General features: G+C 45.4%; 1 protein-coding gene across 1 annotated transcript in view; it reads right to left on the bottom strand.

Moving 5' to 3' along the window:
• RAB8B (RAB8B, member RAS oncogene family) overlaps positions 1-15151 on the bottom strand; it is an 81555-nt gene extending 66404 nt beyond the window's left edge. The window contains exon 1 of the mRNA XM_045294953.1: positions 15003-15151. Within this exon, the coding sequence (XP_045150888.1) occupies positions 15003-15126 (124 nt within the window). The 5' untranslated portion in view covers positions 15127-15151. The remainder of the gene's footprint in view (positions 1-15002) is intronic.
• Positions 15152-16798: the final 1647 nt, after the last annotated feature.

Raw genomic sequence — 16798 nt, 5'->3', positions numbered from 1 at the left:
GACGAGCCGCTCCAGGGGAGAAAGACAGGGCTTGCTGTTCCTGGACACAGCAGCAGTGTGGGGCAGCGCTATGGCCTACAGGTCACCATGAGTTGGAGTCAACTTGACGGCAGAGAGCTTGGTTTTTGGATTCCGTCTTCCTTCTGTCTTTATGCCATGAACCTACTAGCGGCCCCAGCAGAGACCCTTCATCCACGATCATTAACTAAGGATGAAAGAAGCTCACGTTTCTTTAGAGACATGCTTTGATTTCTGACACTTATAAAATACTTCAGCCAGAAGAGACTCTGAAGTCCATGGAAGCTTGCATTTTACCTTTCAGGATGAGAAAATTAACCAAACAAACAAACTTTGCCATAAAGTGAATCCTGACTCACATGCCACCAGGGTTCCTTAAAGAGATAAGAAAACAGACATAATCTAATTTCTTTAAGAAGTCCTGGTGGAGCTGTTGGGTAAACCATGGGCAGATAACTGCACTGTCCGAAGTTCACACCCACCAGTGTCTGCTAGAATAAGTTGAGGTACTCTGCTCCCATAAGGACTTAAAGCCTCAGAAGTCCTGTACAGGGCGGCTATGAGTTGGAACCTACTCAATGGCAGGGGGGTTCCCAATTTAGTGGTGCTGTCAGGCAAGCATTAGGTGTCTACCCGCAAGGACAGCCAGTTCAAGTCCACCAGTCATTCTGCAGGAGAAAGATGAGGCCATCTGCTCCCAGAAAGAATCACAGCCTTGGAACCCTGTCTCGGGTCGCACTATGTCAGAATCAACTCAGTGGCAGTGGGTTTGGGTTTGGGGTCATGCATGACCCACTGGAATCATGCAATAGTTTTCAGAGCACGACAGAGTTTACTTGCAATAATTAAGAAATGATCTCAACAAAAAAATGTGGTGAATCATATCGCAAAATATAATTTCATTACATTAATTAACAATGTAGATTAACAATAGCATACATTCAAAACCCAGTTTGCTTCTCACAGTTGAAGGCTACAGGGCAAAACAGAGACACACATCTGACATACATACAGCAGCTGGGTACTTAACCACTGAGTCACCAGGGCCTCCTCAATATATATCATACATTTATTCACATAGATGAATAAGCATAATTATAGCCACAATACTGATATAGCTGCAATCATTTATACCTACATCAACTTATAACGCAATCACAACTAGTATGGTATCTTTTTATACATTTAATTTAATGAATTGTAATGGAATTTTGTGGAAGTGAAAGAAATGCTTTCACTTTTCCCACACAATTACCCCCCTGCGAGCGCGCACCCCACACACACACACCCCACAGTTTTGCATATTCTGTAAGATTGGAGCATTTCAAATGATGGTAAGTAAAAAGAAATGTACTCACTCAAATTAGTTTGCAGACAGCAGACACCTGGGGGTGGTGTTTGCCACTGTTCATCACTGGGTGTGGTCAAGCCATGCACTAAAAACTGCACTGCCATCAAGTCAATACTGACTGATAGTAAGTAACCCCATAAGACAGGGTAGAACTGGTCCTGAAAATTTCCAAGACTGTAACTCTGTGGGAGTAGAAAAGCCTTGTCTTTCTCCCTCAAAGCCACAGGTCGCTTCAAACTACTGAGCCTGTGGTTAGCATCCCAATGCGTAACCACGACATCATGCAACTCATAACCACACCACCAAGCTTTTCACGATCTCTTTCTGGACAATATGAGAGGACTCTTGGTCAAAGGTTGCTATTTATTCTCCAATGATTTTATGCAGAAGGGTCAAACTCTTCACCTAACAGTTTGCTTCAAATGCTAACAAGTAATAGAACAAACGCACCACAGAGGTTTCGGCACCAAATGATAGAAAAAGAAGGCCAAGTAACAAGTGTCAAGTAACAAGTTTTGTTGGGAAGCACAGTCTGCCAGGCTACTCCGAGGACAGTAAGAGCAGCCCCAACACAAAAGAAGCACGCATAGATATACCCTCAGGGTGCCAGGATGGCGGATTCTAAGCCCCTGGGGTTTGGGTTATACTAGGGTGGGGGTGGGGGGCCTTCCTGACCTGCTTCCCTGTCTCTACTCTGGAGCTGAATGGACACACCAAAGATGCTCCCTGTATCCGTTCTTCTCCTTGGGAACCCAAATTTCACTCCCTCCACCACCCCACAACTTCCCACCATGGGAAGCTGCCCCAAAATTCACCTCTGGGGTACCTACACGCTAATCTTAAACCTCTGTCTAAACCCGGGCATTAAGCCTAAATGCCTAATTCTTCTTTTTAACCAGATTTGGCTTCAATATAAATTAGACAGTAACTCAAAATGGTCAGAATATGGCAGTCTCAATTTTAATGTCCTTCGAGACCTTGATAAATGCTGCTGACAAAATCCTACAGTTCCCTCTGTACGTGCCATTTTTCTACCTTTGCTCTCACCCCTATCTGTGCCAAAACTGCTCCACCACCCAACTCCTGCTGGCTCAGGAGAAGCTGCCTCTCCCAGACAATGAATCTTGAGCCACACTTGCCACCCTTCCTCCTCCATATAATCTCCCTCCAGTCTTGTCCTTAGCCCCTCCAGCTACTTCAGAGCCCCTCCGACCCACCATCCTGTAATCTGCCATCTTCTCATCCACTGACCCCTCCCCTTCTTCTTTGTCCCCATCTCCCCTCCTGCTGCTGCTGTCATTTAAACTATCCCCCCTCCCTTCTGCCACCATTGTCTCCACCCCACACCCGTTCAGCCCTTCCCTGCTGAAAAGCCTTTTCTATATATCTATTTATCTATCTTATATCTAAATAAAATTCCACCTCCAGACCCTGGCCCCCTCCTCCCTCTCCAAGAGGTGGCAGGAGCTGCAGGACTCCTTAGAGTACATATTCCTTTTTCTCTTTCTGACCTATTGGTTCTCAAAAAGCATCTGGGACCCTTCTCCTCTGATCTGGACACTTACATTGAAGCGTTCAAATATCTCACTCAGTCGTATGACCTTAACTGTCATGACATTTATTATTATATTATTCTTACAACTACTTTATGCCTCGAAGACAGGGCGAGAGTCTGGTGAGGGCCCAGCACAGAGATGATGAAATTCATGCCCAGAACCAGAATAAACAGGTGAGCTCCCATGCAGTTTCCTGATGAGACCCTAACTGGAATTTTCAACGTGGTCATGGGGAACCACACTCTCCAAGATGTCATGATTATGCAACTTATCAAGGGATTACAAAAGACGGCTAATAAAGCAGTCATTTATGCCAAGCTTAGAGAAATTCTTATAGATCCAAAAGAAAATCCTGCCCAGTTTTTATCCTGCCTCTCGGAGGCTTTCCATAAGTTCACCAGGGCTGATTTCTCAACATCAGCTGGCACCAATGTCCTTTATCTCACAGTCAGCCCTGACGTTAAGAGAATGCTTAAAAGGCTTGAGGGTGGCCCTCAAACTCCACAATGAGACCTCCTCAATGTGGCCTTTAACATTTTCAATAGGGAGGAACAGGAGAAATTAGATAAACTACAAAGGGACAAAGCTAAATATCAGATGCTGGCTAAGGCCCTTCACGGCAATATGGATGAATCCAGACCAATAAACACTGGGCCACAAACAGGTAAACCACCTGGCCCCTGCTTCAATGGGGCCAGGTGGGACATTAGGCACATGGATACCCCAATCCTCATCCCCCGCTGAAGCCTTGCCCACACTGCAAACAAGGAGGGCTCTGGGAAGTTGACTGCTCTTTCGGCCAAAGGGCTGGAAGAACAGTCTCTCCCATAACATCTCCAGAGCAACCAGCTCAAGACGCCTGTTGTCAGGGCTTCTAGGCTTGGTCACAGAGTCAACAGACCCCATAGAGATCACCATTACGAGCCCAGGGTAATTGGGCATCGTCTCAGGTAAGCCTATTTCTTTCCTTTTGGACATGGGGGCCGCTTATTCAACATTACCTGAGCATTCACAAAGGATTTCCTTAGCTCTCACCACTACTGTGGGAGTCTCAGGTGCAGTCTCACAACCTCATTACATGACCACTCTTATGTAGCCTTTATAATGGATACTTCTTACACCACTTTCTAGTCATCCCAAAATGCTCTATCACACTAATGGGCAGAGATATTCTTACTACACTCAAAACAGCAACAACTTTTCCTTTCTGGGGCTTCCCCGGCTCCAAACTTGCTTCTCTTACAAGCCACACCAGATACTCCTCTGCCTCCTCCTCCCAAAATAATTATAGTGTCCCAATACCCCCCTCCCACAATTCCCTTCCTTTACCACCTGCTCCAGTTAGCCCGCATAATTGGGATGTCACCTCCACTACTTTGCAACACCAACCTGTTTACATCCGATTTTAAGCCTGTGCAGTTCCATAGGTGCCAGGAAGACAGTAGTGAATTTTGAACAGGCAGAACTGAATTTAGGGCCGGCACAAAACCAACCAGGTGTCCAGCAATGCTTGCTCCAATATGTGTTGGTTCTACGAACGTCCTGTACAGAACCAAATGCCCATACAGGACCAAAGCTGATACCTAAAAGGCTTAGAGAGTCTGGCACACAATGGAACCATTAAACAACGAACCCAGACTGGCTTCAAAAGACTCAAGGAGCTCGCTGAAGCCCTGACTGCAAACACACCAGCAGACCGAGCCATCAGGCTCAGGAAAACAGCACAACAAGCAACTGCATCTCTCCTTAACGTCACCCACCAACTTCTTAGCCAAACAATGCTCACCACAGTGTTGGTTATGCCTCTCCGACAAAAAAGCTGTCTAGCATCTCCAATTCCATCTCCATGGTAACGCCCAACACAATCAAGACAATTAAGGCATCCCCTACCATCAACCCAGTGGCCACTAAAGGACTTCATTTTCGATCCGGACACTGTCTGCCTCCTGGCCCCTAAAGGCTACAATATATGGTCAATGTCTCTACCGACTCTTGTAGTCAAACCCTCCTTTGGCCAAATACTGAGGCTTAATGTGCCTCACCTGGAATATTTTTCCTATGTGACATATTTGTCTACACATGTCTCCGGGTTGACTGGGCAGGACTTTGCATCCCAATTTTTCTTACTCCAGACGTAACTTTCCTAGCCTGTTACTTGATACCTACGTTTGGGCCTATATTTTTCTATCAAGTAGGATTAGGCATTGACATCTCACCATGCCTTTTTGTTTTTTAAGTAATTGATTTTGTGAAGGGAGAGAGAGATGAGCAAGACATGGACAACAGCATACAAAAACACAAGTCTGCGTCCTAGAGATGCTGCAAAGGAGCAGTGGAAACTAGCACAGCAGCAGCTCTGCGGACTGGAGGGGAGGACTTGGAACTGCTACTGATTCTGACTACAACCACCAAGAGACCTTAGCACTAATGTGGAAGAAACGGGCAGCACTCTTTTAGTGCTACAAACCCACAGTGATTCCTTAGCAGGTGTGGCACTTTAAAACAGGTGAGCCCTGGATTTGCTCATGACAGGAAAAAAGGGAAAGTTGCATTTCTCTAAGGGAGGAATGTTGTTACTTTGTTAATCAATCGGGCATAGTTACACAAAAGGTCAGGCAACTAACGGAATGAATCCAACACCAACCAAAAGGAGTTGGAGGAGACAAGGGACCCGCATGGAAAAGTATCCTTGGCTCTTGAAAATCTTGGGGCCCATGGTCCCTAGCACTCCTGGGACGTCTCAGTTGGATATTTATGACTCTGTGCTCTGGTTTGTCTCTTCTGCTGTTTTCAAAAAATTTTGCAGGAAAGCATGCATGCTTTCATCAATCAAACCTACACGGAGCTCTATGTGGCAGGGTTCCAACCTCTCCGTGCTCACTGGACCCTACCAAGACAGGGCAGCTCCACGTCTGTCGCTGCCCTGTCCAGCAGGAAGCAGCGACAGAAGATAACATTTTCGGCCCTATTCCCTGTTATCAAAAGGCATGAGTCGAGCTGCATGTAAAACTGCACCTGGCCGTTCCAAGTGTTCCCTCCCATGCATCTTGCTTACAGACTCTCCACCCACCACACCTTCCCCAGAGCACCAAAGGCCACATCACCCCCTTCATACAAACGTGACAATCAGGGCGCTCTCCCCACCCGAAGGACAAGTGTCTACCATCTTCAGAGTCGCCGAGAGACTGTGCTTCCCAATAAAGCTGGTTACTTGCCACCGGTGTTTGGTTCCGTCTTTTTCTATCAAGTAGGATTAGTCACTGACATCTCATAATGCAATTTTTTTTTTAAGTCATGGATTTTGTGGAGAGAGTATGTATGTGTGTGTGTGAAGTGATCACACACTTTTCACAATACCTATCCCAGATAGGCAAATATTGCAACTTAAATCACCCAGTACTTTATGTCAAAATGGGATCACACATCTTTATATACCAGAAAAATATCAACACACCATTAAAATAATTATTGCCAAGTTCTTTGCCAAAATATACAAAATTTTCATGTGCCATGGAGAACCTGTGCCAGTTCCCGCTCTGCCAGCTGAAAGCTGGGGAACACGGCTTGAGCATTCTGTGGTTGGCTTTCGTCACGGGGATGAGGTGGGATTCCATATGCAGCCCTTCTTTTCCAGAGTGCTTGGGCAGCCTGCCAGGCTGTCACTGGACTTCAAGCAGCATTGTCCTCCAGTGCCTCAGTGGATGTGAGCCTAAATTTAAAGCACGTCTGACATGCAGAGTTTTGGCATTTTCCCCTGGGAGCCAAGATTTAACCCTCTGGGCTAAGGAAGACGTTCCCTGGAAAATGGCCAAAGGTTCAGAAACAAGTAAATAGCAAAGTGCCTCATTAAACTGATGCTGATGCTACAAGTGGGTGGGGCATCAAGAAAGCACTCCACTGGACCATGCAGCAGGTTCCTGCTGAGAACTGTTTCTAAACCATTTCTACCACTTTCTGTGGCTTCCCAAAGCAAGTCCCATGTAACTAAGTAACTAAAACAAAGAATGTGTAGTTCTTCCTCTAAGATCATCAGACTAATAGTTTGAGGCTCTTATCTATTCGATTCAAAATAGGAAAAGCACAAACTTGAACACATAAAATGGGCACATCATAGACATAATATATCCAATAAGGATTCCTTATGAATATCTTTTTTTTTTATAACGGAAATTTCACCACAACAGTTGGACAAAAGCTACTGTAAATTTTACAGAACGGCAAATATATAGGATTTTGGCATTTTTTCCTGTGCCCATGTGTCCATGACAGACATTAGGAATCTATCACAGCTCAGATTTTAAAAAACAACAAAACAAAAACCCAAACGTACTGACATTGAGTTGATCTCCATTCGTAGCAATCCTACAGGACAGAGTAGAACTGGCCCTGTGGGTTTCCAAGGCTATATAAATCTTTACAGGAGCAGGAATCTATATAAATCTTTCTCCCTCAAAGAGGCTGGTGGTTTTGAACTGCTGACATTATGGGAGCCCAACTTACAACCCACTTTACACCACCAGGGCTCCTACAGCTCAGGTAGTATCTTGAAAACCAAACCCATTCCCAGTAAGTCAGTCGATTCTGACCCACTATAGGGCTTCCCAGGACTTGTGAATCTTTATGGAAGCAGCCAGCCTCATCTTTCTTTTGCAGAGCAGTTGGTGGATTTGAACCCTTGACCCTGTCAATAGTAGTCTAACGCTGATCAGGCAGTGCCACCAGTGCTCCTTAGGTAAGGCCTCAGAACTCTTTAAAGCATCTGAGACAGTCACTACCAGTCAGAATTGACACCCCCACTAAAGCCCATCCCATCCAGCGGTGAGTATTCTTAAACACAGCCAGACAAAAATATTAAAATGGACTTTGAAAGAATGAATGCCACTTTGTGGCAGTTTAAAACTAAACTAAAATAATAATAATTTATAAATTATCAAGGGCTCATGGAGGAGAGGGGAGGGAAGGAAAAAAATGAGGAGCTGATACCAAGGGCTCAAGTAGCAAGCAAATGTTTTGAGAATGATGATGGCAACAAATGTACAAATATGCTTGACACAATGTATGTATGGATTGTGATAACAGTTGTACGAGCCCCCCAATAAAATTATTGTTTTAAAAACCCAAAAAACTAAAAGCTTCATTTAAACCATAAAATAGTAGCTCTTCTTTCCTGTAATGAGGAAAGAAAACACAACTGTCAACATCAGTTTTACTCTAGATAGTATACAGTTCCAACAAAATAGTCGAAGCAATTCTATATAATACATGTTTGTTATATAGAATTGTTTTAAAATGGGATTTGGCTTTTTCTGTGCAAACACCCCGCCCAGCTCCAACCCACTCACTACCCTGTCACTCAGAGAAGGGCTGGGCAGAACACTGACACAAACACATCTCCATCTGCTAATTAAAACTGGCCATGAAACTGTTAACAGGCATCTGTTGCATTGTTCCGAGCTAATGGGCAGAGACAAAGCTGAAATGGCTCTTTGAATGCACAACCAGTGATTTCACTCATTTTCTATTTGGTATTTATGTTGGTGGGGGTTGGAAGGAGGGAGTTCAACGGCTTATTATGGAGACTGAAAGACAAGTGCAGTATCTTTCATATTCCAAAGCACCCGTTTAAAACTGATTACTGAAGCATACACAGCATTTACATGGGGGAAATACCATCCTGGCATTAAGAATTCAAATGGAACACTTTTAATCCCAACTCAGGCATTGTGGAATCTTCTCTAATACCATGAAGATAATAACAACTAAAAGTCACACAACACTTTAGCGTTCAATAGAGTACTTCCACAATTCATGGTCCATCTATTCATGCAACCAATTACTCATCTAATACAGGCCTTAAAGATTTAAGGGCTGAGTAAGATTTGATTCCAGCCCCGGAGAACTCACAGCAACCCTGAAAGGTAGGTGCAAACTATATCACTTCTTTACTGAGAACCGAGGGTCCTAGAAGGTCAACTGACCCATCAAAGGCCAAAGAGCAAGGAGCAGGGGATGCGATGCCAGGTCAGGAGCCAGATTTGGCTACAGAGCCATTGCTCTTCCGAGGTCACCCACCCTCTCCCTAGCATTGAGCAAGAGGTGTTCTAAGGCGGCACCCTGGAGAAACAAATAGATTTTAGGGCTTCTTTCATGCAAACATCAGCTCTGATCAAAGGCTCTGTTTTAAAATACTACCTATAACCACCATGCGTCCCTAACCTGTTTATAAACTGGTGGTTCACAAGCTGCTTCTAGATAGACCTGTCTCTTCGGCCCTTACTGTTTGGGGTTTGTTTTGGCTTGCGTTGATAAATGTATATGAGGCAATTTCAGCAGATCTCAAAATAGGAGATGTCCCGGCATGGCAACAGTAAAGCTGCAGCAGAAAAATGGCTGAGAAGAAAAAAAATTTTTTTTTAATCTGCTGTCCCGAGGGTGGGGGAGGGGAGAAACGAGGAGCTGGGGGTAAAAAAAAAAATCTGCCGTCCCATTTGCCAGGAGCTACACCACTCCTGTTGCCTCCCATTCAGGGTCCACTCCCCTTAATTCACAGTTTACAACTCCTGACCTAGAGAGTAATAATTCATAATCTTCTCTTTCTACTGGCTACTACCATTTCAGAGTTTTCACGATATCATACTCCATGATAGTATTCACTATCTAAAATCTATTTCCCCATCCTCCTCTTACCCTGCTATGGAAACTCTCAGGTGAAATTTTTTCCCACATAGCCATTCTAACACACACAGAATGCTGGTCCCCAGGCCAGAGGATGCTACAGGCAGGCTGACAGGGCCACCTAGACCTGAGGCAGCCTTAGGCCATCCCAAGTAGCTGCCTAGCTGTCCACTTCTGGTCTGACGTTTTCATCTCAGATCAGTGATTAGGCTTAATTCAAAATTAACTAATGTTTCCTTATCTTCAAAGAACACACACTTCTTTTCCTTTATAACAATATTCAAACTTATTCCTCCCCAGCTCTTCTTGATAGATCGAAGCAGCCTGGGCCTCTGTTGCCAAGAGTTTCCTCCTCAAGTAGCTGGCACGCAGAACGAGCAGCAGAGCTCTTGATTAAATTATCCTTCTCCCGAAGTTGGTGCCCTATCTGTATCCAAGAGTTCCTTTCCTCACACCCATCCTAACCTTACTTGAATGGCTTTTGTCATTCGTTCTGACACAAGGGAGATGAGTGTATTAATCCTTAGCTTCCACATGGAACCCTACTTTTTCCTCCCCAAACACCTTGCTCTCAAAGCCATCATTCAAATTCCAACAGTGTCATCCTACTTGCATGGAAGCCTGCTGACAGCTTTGAAAGAATACAGTGACATTCCAGGAGAGCGTGATGCACAAAATGTTCAGTGTATATTTTGCAGGCTCCTTGCATTTGTTGTTGGAAAAGCTGAAACCAAGAAAAACAACTTGGAAGTTAAAGTCGACTTGCTCTGCCTATCTGGATGGTACTCAGCCAAATGTTGATATCATCTTGGATAAAAATGTAAATATGACAAAGTTTGTTTTTCATTCAATAAGTCTTGATAAAAGCTTTGAACTGCTACCAATCCCAAACAGTTTTTCATTTTAAGAAGGGGTCAGCCAAGTTTTCCTGTAAAGAGCTAGTTAGTAAATAGTTTTAGCATTTGAAGGCCACAAATGGTCTCTGTCAAACATACTCCTTTATTTTTGTTTTGTTCCCTTTAAAATCCTTTGTAAAAATGTAAAACCATTCTTAGCTTGTGAACTACATAAAAACAGGGTGTGGGCTTTGCCAGGAAAGTCAACCAAAGAAAAGCAGGCCATGCTACAGAAGGCGGCAGCTCAAAGTGCTCTGATGAGGCTGTTGTGTGGTTTGAAGTTAAGTCCGACTCATAGCAACAGCACGTGTCAAAGACCGCCCCATAGGATTTCCTTTATAGGACTGGTAGGCCTTTCCTCTGTCAAGCACTGGGTTCCCACCCCCAACTTTTGGCAGCTGAGCAAACTGTACCACGAGGGTTTCTTCTGATGAGACAATTCAACTCAACTTACTGGCATGGAGTAAATTCTGACTCATGTTGACCCTACAGAATAGGATAGTACTACCCACCCGTCCCCATCTCCTCATCGGTTTTCGACTCTGTAAATCTTTTTTTTTCACTCTGTAAATCTTTATGGGAACAGGAAGCCTCATCTTTCTCCTGTGGAGCAGCTGGTGGGTTTGGGTTCAAACTACTGACCTTCTAGTTAACAGCCCAAAGTGTAATCTACTAAGCCACCAGGGCTCCTTCTGTTAAGGATAGGCATCTGTAATTACCAATATGGCACTGTTAATGTGATTTCACCAACTATTTTGCAAGTACAAAGCATGTCAATACCAGGATGTACTTTGATCTCCTACCTTGAAACTCCGGACATGGAGAGAAAGGGCAAAGGACAGCTATATGCTGCATTATCCCAGCATAAACTCTCTATGACTTTGACACGAGCGCTTACTCGTTCCCGAAACAGGCTTGGCTAGACAAGTGGGAACAGCTTTCCTTGCATGTGTGCAAAATCTAATTCCTCCTGGGAGGAGGGAGCAACTTATATTTCAAGGCAAGATTATAATGATCAGAAATGGCAGGAGTTCAGCATTTTGAAAAGTAACAAGACTGTGGATTTTGGATTCCCCTATGTGCTCTGCTACAACAGTTGTGTGATTTTGTGGATGTCAATATTACCTTAGCTTTCTTAATTACAAAATTGGGGCAGGGACATATAACAGATCATTTCTAAGGCACTTCCAGCTGTCAAACCATGACTATAAGAAATAAGGAAAACCACTCAGGCAATACCCTAACAGGAAGAAGGGTACAGGGGCAGGAGAGGGAAGACGATCCAATTATTTCCTTAGAGGGCAGAGCTGAGTTCTTGTTTTAGTTTCTTCAGCACCATTGATGGGTATCATTCCAGCATGTCAAATTACCCTCGAGTCATTATTAAAATGCACCACATCCCATAGGAAAGATATATCTAACTGGATTGCCTTTTGTCTTACTGTTACATGTTACAGAGACTTAAATAAATGTGAGTTTTGATCATGTTTTGCTTTGAGCTCACCAACAAGCTTTCTTCAGTTCTGAAACATTTGAACTCAAAGACTTACTGGTCCTAGCCACTGTGTCTACTGCTTCGAGAGGATAAAACAGCCTTGTTCCACAGTTAACAACTATTCATCGGAATGAGGGTCCAGAAGACCCTCAGACAGCCTGATGAAAGGAAATTGGACCCACACTTGCTCACAAGAATAGAAAGGGAACCACCATCTATCTGAGTCAAGCAGCAAATCCTCAGAGAAGGGAGAAGCAGCAGCGTACCTGTGGGACACCTATATCCGGAATCCAAATGACTAACTGGACCCTTCTTTTTAGGATGGCAAAACTCCCAATAAAACTGTCTAAAGATGGCAAGCGCCCTTTTTACAAATGATTTCAACTTTGACAAAGCAAAACTGAGAATATACTTTCACGGAAGAGAACTCCTCATGTGTATGTGTATCTCGCAAAACATACACCAACAAACCCAAGGCGTTAAGAAAATGTGATGGCGCCCTTATCAAGTTTCATCAGCAATGCTGTGGCAGACTTTGTCAAACCCCAGTCAGAGAACCCCAGGAAATGACATACCTCGGAGCTTCAAGAAAAAAAAGGTTGGCTCGGGAGGCGACAGACCTCCAATTCTCACTTCAACAACCTCAGAGCAGCTGAGCATTAGGGTAGAGAAGTTGGGGGGGTGAGCTGCAGGTAGCAAAGGTTGCGGGCCAGAGAGGTTAACACTGCCTACCTGCCTTTCAGGGCTGTAAAAAGAGTCTGTGGGGTTTTTCCCTAATTTCACTACAATGGTATTAATAGTCACATGATTTTCCCAGCTTAATTTCAACTACAAAACATTAGGTCTCAGGTATATAAAGTCTTGTGCTCACTTCCTGTCAGCATTCTGGGGCTAAATAAAAGGCATGGGATTTCCCCTCCTCCTTGTCATCTTAAGACAAGCACCCCTAGCTGCTTCTTACCACATCCACCCCACAGAAAACTCAGACCAAGATCTTGCATCAGATTTACCCGGCTTAAATTAACATCTACCTCCCAAACAGTTTCAGGACAATGGTTTTCATGCCGTAATTAACTGCAACCCTTCAAAGAAACTCACAATGCACTCATCTAATAATAATAAAAAGAAAAATAATGCACTCAAGAATGATTTTAGTCCTTCAGAATGATAAATATCTATTTTTAAACTGCTGTGCCAAAAGGAAGCCGACAATTTTACAGGAAATGAGGAGGGGGGTGCATTAAGGAGAGAGAGGGAGAGAGAGGTAAAAAACAAACAAACCACTAATAGAAGTATTGCAAAAAGCAAAAGTCAGCTAAGGAGACACAGGAGAAACAACACAAGCAAAATCCATCACTCTTGGGGAAAGAGGGTACTCTGGGAGGGTTCAAACATATACTGGACAAAAAGACTATCCATTCAACGTCTTAGAAATTGCCCTTCAAGTCCATTTGTACTGCATTACGCATTCAGAAATGCAAAGAGATGGTATGAGGTTTGGAATTTGGTACTTACATCAAAAAACAAATGTCCTTTAGTCACTATACCAGTTCCCACCAAATCTCTTAGGAACATACATGTGAGATGACATTTAAAATTTGCTTCCTCAGAGAAGAAAAAGTCCCACTCAAGACTGACTGCCAAGAACTTGCAACTCAAACTTCCTTAAACCCAGACAGACATCACAATGCAGATGAGGTTTCGGACCATCTAATCCACAGGGAAGCTCTGAGGCCCAGACAAACAGACCAATAAACCCTAGCCTTCCCTAGGAATATTTGAGTAAAGAGCACACTATACCTAAACATTCCTTCTGACAAAAGATAAGTTACGCTTTAAACACAAATATTTGAACATCCTTCCAAAGTGCATTAGTATTCTCCAACCCAGAAATTCATGGTGCAATACATTGTTAAGAACCATTGGATGGAGGCCTGAATGAGCTTCTATTAAGGCCACAAACATCACCCAGACAACCCAAAGTTAAGATTCCTAGGGTGCTTAATTAACTGCGGCTATTTAGTGAGGGAAATGATGTTAAGATTGCTTCTATAGGTAGCTTAACCTCAAATTTAATTTGCTCTTCGGCTTATGGAAAGTTTGAGATCTTATTTACCTGAACACAATGGTTTCCACCCCCAAAAGTTGGAAGGACGGCTCCCAGTCACCATCAGAAAAATGAAGCAAAACTCGGAAATCAATTGGAAGTAGTTGGAGTAGATGAATGTACAGTGAATGTGGAGATTCCCTTAGCAAATAACTAGAACCAGAATAAAGCATACAAGGCCACAGGGAGAATGTTAAGGCGAATTTGTTAGCTGAGAAGTTATTAAAGATTTTCCTGGCCACACCATTCCAAGTCACCAACCCACCAACACTCATGAACGATCCCAGAACAATTCAATCCTCCATAGATAGCGGTGCCTTTTCATCTCCACCCAAGTCTTCTTTACTTTTCCTACCAGGACCCCTCCGGCCACCCTCTGGACCCCGCAACTCTTCCCCACCTGCACTTTTCTTCTGCCCAGACCTCACCTCGAGGTCACCCTCATTCCACTCCATTCCCTCCCGATTGCCTGCTTCTCACCCTTCCTGTCCCGTGTCCTCGGTCCCTCTGCTTCGCATCCCTCCCATTTCCCCCAGCCCTTCATTTCCCCCTTCACGTTTCCTTCCTCTTTCCTGGCTTTTAACCCGTTTTGACACTCACTAGTCTCTGTCTCCTCTTGATGAGCTTTCTTGGGCCCCCCACTTCGTCCTCCTAGGACCCCTCCCCTGTCAGCCCCCGGATCCCCTCCTTCCCCAATATTCCCGGTCCTGGGTCCTGTGGTTCCCTTTCCCTTCCTTTGCGCCCAAGTTCCTCCTCTCGCCCGGCCCCACGTCCCCGCCCGTCCTCTCCCTCACTGCCCTCGGCCCCCGGCCGCCCCCAGGACCCTCTCTCCGGGCTCTCCAGCCCCGGCCGCCCCACGGCCCTCGCTCCCCGCCCCCCGCCCGGGCCCGCGCCCCTCCCTCACCGATGGTGGAGATGAAGGTGGTGTTGAAGGCGTCTTCGGAGAAGCGGAACAGGAGGCAGGTCTTGCCCACCCCCGAGTCGCCGATCAGCAGCAGCTTGAACAGATAATCGTACGTCTTCGCCATCTTCGCGCTCCGGCCTTCTGACCCGGGAGCGAGAGGAGGCGGCGGAGAAAGGCGGGGAGGGGGCCGCGGGCGAGGGGGCGTGCCCGCCGAGCCGCCAACGCCCGCCCCGCCCCGCGACCCGAGCCCCGCCCCGCCTCTTGGAGGGGGCCTGCGCGCCCCGCCCCACGCGGCCAATCCGCGAGGGTTTCGTCAGCACCGTCCGTGTCCCAAGGCTTCCTGGGACTTGTAGTTTTGTTGGCGAGTCTCGGGCGTGCCCCGCGCGGGTTGGCCGGCGGGCACCCGGGAATAAAAGAAGGTCGGCTCTCCGCTGGGTGACCCGATGGACTAAGCGTTTCCACCTGAGCAGGGAGGGTAATCCCCAGGTCAAACTGAGCATGGCGCCATGGGAACTTCACGGTTTCTTTGTGTAGGGGAGCCTTTCAAATCTAGGACCTTGGACTCTGAATCCCCCGTCTCCAGCATCTCTTCTGTTTGCACCGAGATTCTTTCCTTCATGCTATTGTGGCGCAGCCTCCGGTTAATATAGATCGAGACTATGTATTATTGGCTTCCCCAATTCCTGCTCAGCAACACCTCAAAGCCCTCACCGGCTTTCCTATCTTCAGGTCTCACAGTCCAGAGACAAATACGATAAGTATTTTGGAGGATCTGCTACGCAGAATACTAACCAATTCTCACACACACACACACACACACACACACGGATGGAGTTTTTTAAAATGGGCTGAGAATGATGAGGGCAATGAATGTACAAATGTGCTTTACACAACTGATGAATGTATGGATTGTGATGAGTTGTCTGAGTTCCTAATAAAATGATTTTTTTTTAAATGGGCTTGAAAATACTAGGTTGTGCCCTACAAAATTGCAAGCAGGAACTAAAACCACTGGAATTCGGGGAATAAGATCGAATTTTGGCTGATCACAGCCTCTTTGAGCCTCCGTTTTTTCATCTGTTAAATGGTATAACACAGCCACCCCCCAAGCTATCGCATCCCCACCCCCCCATAAGGTTGTGAACAAGAATTGAAATATTGAATGTGAAAACTCTTTGAAATCTACAACCACCAACCCCACTGCCGTCCAGTGAATGCCGACTCATGTGCGCTGCGTGCAGGGTTTCCGAGACTGGAGCAGACAGCCTCACCTGTCGCCGGAGAACTGAGGTGCAGGGCTCGAACCTTCAACCGTATAGTTTGCAGGCCAGTGCCTAACAGCACCACCAGGGCTCCTTTGGAAATCTATAAAGCACTGTACAAAATGTTAGCACTGCGGTTACCCTTCACCCCCCTAGGAAACTTGCAATGGACAATGATTGTGGAGGAACTAGTAGCATTCTGTGATACTGACTTAATCCTTTAGTCTCCATCGTCTTGGACTAATTCTTTCATTGTTTGTGGGCGTGTCCAGGCCTTTTCCATTCGCTAGAGGCAGACAGAAATCCAGACAGACCAAACCTTTTCGAAACAAGCACGCACAGCCTCCAGTGATGCTGAGGAGGAGGTGAGAGCTGAAGTACCCGTAGCTTCTGCGGATCCAAGCAAGCAGTAAACAAGTTTGGCTGCTAACCAATGTTCATGAAAAAGGTAGAGTCTCAGAAGAAAAGCCTGGTGTGCTACTGAGATAGTTTATTGTGCCAGCCTGGCTGATAAACGCAGGTGGGATTGACTGA

This window comes from Echinops telfairi, unplaced genomic scaffold, assembly GCF_000313985.2.
Source record: "Echinops telfairi isolate 266 unplaced genomic scaffold, ASM31398v2 ScPeMD7_4048;HRSCAF=4782, whole genome shotgun sequence".
NCBI lineage: Eukaryota > Metazoa > Chordata > Mammalia > Afrosoricida > Tenrecidae > Echinops > Echinops telfairi.
The sequence above is the reverse complement of the archived record's forward strand: the minus strand, read 5'-3'. Positions and strand labels throughout refer to the sequence as shown.